The sequence below is a fragment of the Trachymyrmex cornetzi genome, unplaced genomic scaffold (genome assembly GCF_001594075.2).
Source record: "Trachymyrmex cornetzi isolate Tcor2-1 unplaced genomic scaffold, Tcor1.1 scaffold385, whole genome shotgun sequence".
NCBI classification, from domain to species: Eukaryota; Metazoa; Arthropoda; class Insecta; order Hymenoptera; family Formicidae; genus Trachymyrmex; species Trachymyrmex cornetzi.
The window spans coordinates 235845-244294 of record NW_017298586.1 but is presented as its reverse complement, the minus strand read 5'-3'; the positions used below and the strand labels follow the sequence as shown (position 1 = coordinate 244294).

At 38.8% G+C, this 8450-nt stretch overlaps 1 protein-coding gene across 2 annotated transcripts in view; it reads left to right on the top strand.

Moving 5' to 3' along the window:
• Positions 1-8450, top strand: part of sfl (N-deacetylase and N-sulfotransferase sfl) — a 140936-nt gene that overhangs the window by 130988 nt on the left and 1498 nt on the right. For both annotated transcript variants that reach the window (XM_018511714.1, XM_018511716.1), the window contains exons 6-10: positions 5464-5807; positions 6348-6636; positions 7121-7249; positions 7514-7696; positions 7776-7996. In XM_018511714.1, the coding sequence (XP_018367216.1) occupies positions 5464-5807; positions 6348-6636; positions 7121-7249; positions 7514-7696; positions 7776-7996 (1166 nt within the window). The remainder of the gene's footprint in view (positions 1-5463; positions 5808-6347; positions 6637-7120; positions 7250-7513; positions 7697-7775; positions 7997-8450) is intronic.

The following is an 8450-nucleotide window of genomic DNA, read 5'->3' as shown; positions in this document are numbered from 1 at the left end:
AAGGACGCCATTGTCGGGTGGCCGAAAACAGCACAATTCCACCATGATTGACAGTTGATAGTCCGATTTCGTGTTCGCGCCTTCTACACCATAAAACAGTTAAAACATAAGACCGGAAGGACGCCATTGTCGGGTGGCCGAAAACAGCACAATTCCACCATGATTGACAGTTGATAGTCCGATTTCGTGTTCGCGCCTTCTACACCATAAAACAGTTGCTCACAGCAATTCACATATTCACTACCCCACATCGAAAGTATCTGCAAATGGCGGTGTTTAAAGAGACTCGAAATCTGACTATTCAGAGATCGGTATCCCTTATGATTTGACTCCTTACTAGAGGGACTCTAGTGACCATGCATTGCTAGGGCCACATTTGCCTCTTGCGTCAAAAATTTCAGGTAATTATTCAGTTTAGCTACCGCACCTCAAAAATCCATGAAATTAGGCTTATTCAACGCGTTTTTGCATGAACAAAAGAATCTGGCCAAAAGAAGTATCGCTCTGCCTCGCGAACCGAGATATTAAGCGTTAAAGTTGACGATAATTGAGGTTAGGAAATCTGTTACATAAACAAAATGAGTTCTATAATTGTACTTTTCCACATAATCCACATGGGTTTCGACTTTCCACATGAAGCGGTCCCCCCCCCCCCCCCCCCCCCCCCCCCCCCCCCTTGCAAAGAGGCGCACAATTTCTACAATTGTAGTTGTGAAGTTAGAAAATCTGTCATGTGGACAATGGGATGTATAAGACTAGTGCTTATTAGTTCGAGGCGGATACTACGCCGTGACCCTTATTTTGCGTGGAAGGTTGTAAATCCATGTCATTTCGTATTAAAAAAATTTAACCCTAAAATCCTAAAACCCTAAAATCCATTTTTTGGTGTGAGGTGATTCGCATTTCGCATGGAAAGTTGTAAATTCATATCGTTTCGCGTTAAAAAAAACTTAACCCTATATAACCCTAATCCATTTTTTGGTGCGAGGTGGCCCTCATTTCGCGTGGAAGGTTGTAAACTTATGTAGAACTTTTTGAATGTACAACTTTCCACGCGAAAGTAAAAAATGGGTTGGGTTAGGGTTAGGTTTTTTTAACGCGTGAAACGACATGGATTTACAACTTTCCACACGAAATGAGGGCCACCTCACACCAAAAAATGGGGGAAAAACGACTTTGCACCGCAATATTTCGCGATAGTGGCTGCGTTCAGCAGACTCAACAGTTTTGCAACCGTTTTATGATTGTTCGCTTAAATTGGACTATTTTTTTAAAACTAAAAGTATAAACCAATCAGTGCGACGAATCATAAAACGGTTGCAAAACTGTTGAGTCTGCTGAACGCAGCCAGTGACAAATTTCCTAATCTCAATAGTCGTCAACTTTAACACTTAAGGCGATGCTAAAGCCTCCTGTTTTACCCACATTTCCATTCGGTGAAAAATCTCCGTATTAGATGTACGGATTGCAAAAGTATTATTACATAAATTAAAGTACGCACAAACAGGACCTCAGCTGCACTGGATTTCATGAGAAAATCGAAAAAAAATTTAAAATTCGTTAAAAATTCACTTTTGGCTCGTACAGCTGTCACCTCAGATATATGTTTGCTTGATAAGAGTTCTATAGCGTTTTCTCTTGGCTACACTATCACCCACTAGTGCAACACTCAGACAGTGTACCGTGTTTCCATAGGCCTGTTCTTTTTGGCTGAACTTTTGCACCAGTTCATCTTTCTTCCTCTTCTTTCCTGCTGGAGAGAAAAGGAAAAAAGATGAACTGGTGCAAAGGTTCAGACAAAAAGAACACGCCTCATGGTTGGTGGTAAGCGAACTCATTCGGTGTACCGTGTTTCCGTGGCTACGGTGTAATGCAAATTTTATGCACGAAGTGGGATTTTGCTACACCGTCTCAAAGAGACCGTGTAGAGCCAGTGTGACATTTAAAATTTGAAAATAAAAGTCAAGCGGGAACAGAGTTTTAGCATAATAATGATACAGTGTACATCATGGTGTGCACCACTCTAGTGTAGTGTAGCAGGCACTGTAGCTGAGTGTAGCACTTACACGCAACTGGTGCGGTGTGAGACTGCATCCAGTGTATCCCAAGAGAACGCTATTAGAGTCCATATCTTGAAAATAAGCGTGCAGCTGAGGTCACATTGAAACCAAAGACAAAGAATGGACTGCGCGATCCGTATCTAAGTAATGTATTAAATGTGGTCGACAATAATGAGAGAGAGAGAGACCGTGGGAGACGGCCAATCTCCCTCTCATTCTCTTCCATTACACCACTGAATGGAAAGAGATAGAAATGGCCGTCTGCCACGGTCCCTCTCTCTCATCCCTGTCGACCATTTTCACACACGGATCGCGCAGTCCATTCTCTATGGCTTTGATTGAAACGAACGATACCGAGTTTGTAGAACTAAGGTTGAAAGTCTAGAAAAGAAATATTTCCACCGAATATAAAATACGTGTATACAGGTGCTTTGCGAAGACTGGGACTGTCAACAGAGCCGAAATTCCGTGTAGCAGTAGTTGCGCGGTCTTGCGATAGATGTTGCTTTTTGGCTCCCTCTAAAAAAAATTAATAAAAAATATCAATGTATGCTCATTTGATCGCATTTTTAAAAACGTACCAATAGATGGCCCACCCTGTATTAGATAAGAACAGATGTATGCGTTGAGCAAGATAGAATAATATATATTATATAATATAATATAATGTAAAAACTAAATCAAAGATGTCATCATTATTATCGAATTTGGAATTAAAATAGTCTGTACCTACTATCGACCTTGATCGAGTTCGGTAATCGGTTTAGCATCCTCTTCATATCTCGGTTCACAGGGCAGAGCGACACTTTTTTTACCAGATTCTTTCGTTTCATGCAAAAACGCGTCGAATAAACCTAATTTTATTGATTTTTGAAGTGCGGTAGCTAAACTGAATAATTACCAAATTCCAAAAGAACATTTCCCTCACTCCGTAGCGACGACGACGACGACGACAACGACGACGTTTCTTATTACATTAGAAGTTTCAGATTCGTATTTTGCGTCGCAATATCTCCGCTCGTAGGGCACGTAGAGAAAAAATAAAAACACGTACTATACAACCAGAGTGTATGCTATCGATTAAGCGTACAATGTGATTCTGTCCTTATTGAGATATGATAATCTTGGTCCTTCGCAATTCATCGGCCCGCGTAAAGTAGCCACGATAGTGTCGCTACGCTTGGCTTAACGCTGAGTCACTACCGTGTCTCCAGATTCGAGCAAGTATATTCAAGGATCTCGAGTATCATCTAACACGATCCCCTCTTCGGCCGGTACGTCCTCCTACAACTCGGACACCGTGCAACCAAAAGCCAGAGGAATCGTTGCCATCATCCACCGACCAATCACCAGCAGCAGCAGTAACCTCTCCTAAGCCAGCGGTTATTCGCAACCGGTAGAACCGGCTAGGAAACGCCTGAGGATCCGATCCTCTCGGGATCAGGTACTCGGCGCATCATCGCCTGCGGGCCTCCGACTTATCGGAGTAACCGGTGAGTTACCACCAGAGGAACCCCTAACACCCGGAGTAACCGACGAGGTAGCAGCGGTCGCGATTTCACAATCAACACCCAGAAGAGCAGCACTAGAAGATCTGCAATGGAAACTACATCGCATCCTGCTATCTTCTCCTAGGCGGACACGACCACCACAACTCTTGCTGACTCCAGGCGAACCGAGGCTGTACCAACCCGTATCGTCAACGTACGCGATTGAGGTACCAGTCCTCCTGAGACTTCTAGGTCCCTGCGACGTTTCTGTATCCGCGGTAATCAGACGGGACCTGATTGGCGCGTTCATAGAGGGACGCTACTGCGTCCAGCAGAACCAGCCTTAGGGGCTCCGCACAATAAAAGGAACAGGGAACAGAGAACAGAGAATAAGAATTTCAACCTTTATAGAAATTCTCTGTTCTCTGTTCCCTGTTCCTTTTATTGTGTGGAGCCCTTCACTCCGTCGGCTTCGCTCACAGCCACATCCAAGGAGGGCAAGAAGGCGCCATAACCGTCGGCATCCAAGGCCAATCTAACGACTGACAACTGTAGCTGCCGAGTCCTTTTCAAGACTTTGCCCCAAATATCTCAGGCATGGGTCTTGAGTTCGCACCATATACATATCCGTTCTTGTCAGGACGCCATTGGTTGGAAAGAATCACACGTTGCGCTTAATCTGCTCTCATACCAATAACCACCAAACCCCACTTTACAGTCTCGATTTAGTCTGTACTCTGCAGTAGTGATAATTTTTTATTTTCAAAATCAAATTTTGGTTTATATTTAGAAAAAAATTTACCAGTGATGATAAAGCAACCTATGCAGTGCAGTTAAACTATTTTGAACAAAAATTTGAAATATGTTTTTGATGATATGAAATTAATTTATTGTTCTAGATTTCTAGATAATGCGTTGAAATAAAAAATTATTATATTGACAAAAATGAAAATATTTATGACAACTCAAAAACGAGACGAATTGTTTCTTTAATTAATCGATGGATTTCGTCTATAAATAGTTTGTAAATAGATAAGCTAAAAAAAAACACTTCGAAGTTCTGCGATGATTCCTACGACTCGTTATACTCAAAACATATTTCACATTCGCGATAATTAAAAAATATTTTGACAGCCCTTTGCTCATTTCTGTGATGTCAACGGAAACGTTTGATCTATTCAACGACAGGATAGGACCAACCCCCGAAACGAAATAAATTGGTGGTTCCAATAGTAGCAAATGAAGCGAGTCGCACAGTCGCTCATTAATCGAATAAGCCCACAGCTGATTGGCTCCTGATTTAATCACCTGGCTATCTGTACGATCCGCGTATCTATCTCGGCGCCCACCCTCTCGTACGGATGGGATTATCCATGAGATTATTATTGTTGTTTACTGCTAACAAACCCGGTTCATGCCCAAAGCTGCGGAGTTACTGGAGAGTTTCCGTCGAACAATGCAATTAACACGTCGGACATGGCCGATTACTCGCCGTACTCTGCCGTACTCTATTGAGAGAAAAATAACGATGCTTGTTAACGCGCGATGATTAGGTCGGCTGACTGTATGCGTCTGTGTATATGGAAGTATTCCGAAACCAGTCCATGTCGAAACTAAAACACCAACTAAGATCGATACCATTCCGATCATGAATAGAAGAAATTGGGCTGAATAAGTAATTGCATTATTAGACACCAATTGTATTGTGGAATACCCATCTCCATACATATACGCGTGATTATAATTATTTACGATGCAATACGAAGCACACGATTCTGAGTCACAAATTATACATACCGCACACAACGCGGTAAAAGTAGATTTATTGGATTATTATATATTATTTTAGATTTAAATATATGTTATTTTAGATAAAAAAGAAGCTTTAGTTTACAAAATATATTTATTTTCAGGATCATGGCAGATATGACGGAATTCAAAGAGTTCTCTTCGGCGGTGGCCTACGGTTTTGGCTGCACAAATTGCTGCTGCTGGACTCGTTATCCTACTTGTCACACGGGCAATTGAGTCTCAGTTTAAATCGTATGATCCTGGTGGACGTTGACGATATATTTGTCGGCGAGAAAGGCACCAGACTGAGAAAAGATGACGTAATGGCATTGTTAGCTACTCAGCAGAGAATTCAAGCTCTGGTGCCGGGGTTCAAATTTAATTTGGGGTTTTCCGGGAAATATTTTCATCACGGGACAGCGGAGGAGAATTTGGGGGACGACATGCTTTTGGAGAACGTAGACAGGTACAGTAAATCCGAAAATTAATCGTGTGAAAGTGATAAATTCGGTGAATATTACATTACGTTAGAAGTAGAGATATACATATATCTAAAGTATATATTATTAAATATGTATTGGTCAACAGAATATAATGTTTATTATTTCATAAATCGAAATATTTGTATAGCTTTAAAGGTAATCTAATTAATTAAAATTATGGTGGTGACTACAACGATTATATAATTTATTATTATAACGCACACACATATAGAGTGCATAATATAAACTAAATTTACGGTTACGTCAACATCGTAGTATGTTTTATCGTATAATATCACGCAACAGCTTGTTATAATGCTGCCATAATCGCCTGCGACAAAACGTTACAATGTTACAATGCTTCACTATGATCGCAGTTGATTGCGACTATCGAGCTAAAAAAATACAAAGGAAAATCCAAATTTCCATGTACTTGGAGAAGGCGTTTTCTTATGCGATCGTCAATGTATTCAATGAAAATACGTATACTTATTGTAATATCAAAAATTTACGATTTTTTTTAGATTTACGTGGTTTTCCCACATGTGGAATCACCAACAACCGCATCTTTACGAGAATGTAACTCATCTACAATTGGACATGGCACTGAACAAGCAATTCGCAAAGGATCACGGTATACCAACCGGAAGCGGATACAGCGTAAGTCCACATCACTCCGGCGTTTATCCGGTCCACGAAGGCCTCTATGAAGCATGGAAGCGAGTATGGAACATCAAGGTCACAAGCACCGAAGAATATCCGCATCTAAGACCGGCTCGTTTGAGACGCGGTTTTATTCACCGTAATATAATGGTACGAATCTGGAAGTCATACAAATTCGTGTGTGAATTCGACCACAGTTGTTGAATTTTTTTTAAAGCGAGCATTCCCAACAATTGATATGATGTACGAGTTGCATACAAATGTTTATTGAAAATAATATATCGACTGTGCATTTCAGCTGAATACCGGTTATACTGTAATTTTCGAAATATGAAAATCAGGCTTTTATTGCTCGCTAATTTACATGAATATTAAACACGTAATCAATCGTAAAATTTCGTTAATAACTAATTTGGTATTTATTTTATCAATGGACGGTGAAATGAGGTATAAGAGATTGTATTATTTTATTGGGTGCGATATGTAACTCAAGTCTTGTATGCAAAATTAAGTTTTTATTATCAAAATAAATACTTTGTGTATTTTTTAAATTTTATATTTTATTTAATCCTCTGAAATATATAAATTATTCGATGATACATATTGCCGGATGAAAGCCTTTTTTTATTTCAAGGTTTTACCGAGGCAAACGTGTGGCCTTTTTACTCACACAATTTTTATCGAGAGGTATCCAGGTGGAAGGGAAAAGCTGGACGAGTCGATACAGGGCGGAGAACTTTTCCAAACGATCGTATATAATCCGGTGAGTAAATCAGCCGTTATGAAATCAATCTTTGCCGGGCTCGTTTGATCTTTCATATTATAGACAATTCGCTTTTAATAGCTATTTATCTATAACAAATTGATAATCTTCGTTATTAATTATTTCTGATATATCTTCGTAAATTTTAGATTTTTAATATGATACTGATTAAAATATGTATAGATATAAAATATATTTTATATCTCATACTATAACGATACATGCAAGCATAAAATAATTTAAACTGTGTATTACTTTTTCCAGATAAATATTTTTATGACGCATATGTCGAATTATGGAAACGATCGGCTGGCATTGTACACTTTTGAATCAGTTATAAAATTCATTCAGTGTTGGACTAATTTGAGGCTGTCTAGTGCACCACCACTTCAGCTTGGAGAACGTTATTTTCAATTATATCCCGAGGAAGCCGATCCAGTGTGGGGAGTGAGTGGAATGAATATTCAATAACTTTGACAGTGCTTCTATAACATTATTAAGCTATTTTAATATCTTCTTTTTATAGAATCCATGCGACGATCAGAGACATCAGAAGATTTGGTCTCGTAATAAAACTTGTGATCAGCTACCACGATTTCTAGTAATCGGACCTCAAAAGACTGGTACTACGGCATTGTACACATTCCTGTCCATTCATCCAGCAATAAGCAGCAATTTACCAAGCCCCGATACTTTTGAAGAGATACAGTTTTTCAACGGAAAGAATTATTATAAAGGTCTTGATTGGTAAGTAATCAGAATCGGAAACATTAATTCTGCAATTACTATAATATACAGGGTAACATCTTATTTTAATTTACCTTGCACCCAAAAACTTTTTTATTTGTAATTTTAGAATAATGTTTTAGACAAAAGTGTAACGGTTTCGAAGAGAACGTATTTTTTAGTCACGTATTTTTCTTCTAGGTGGTGGCATCAAAAAGATATAAAAAGCTTCATTTTTGTAAATGAAATTATATGATTTTTTTATATACAGAGAAAATAATGAGATAAATCAATTGGTGTAAAGAAAACACATATTGCTTATTTAAAATTTATAGTTACTTATTTAAAAAATTATTTACTTTGTCTACCTATTTTTTAAAGTAACTGTGTTTTCTTTATACCAATTGACTCATCTTATTATTCCCTTTAAAAATATCAAGATACGATTATATAAAAAATTAATAGTTTACACGAA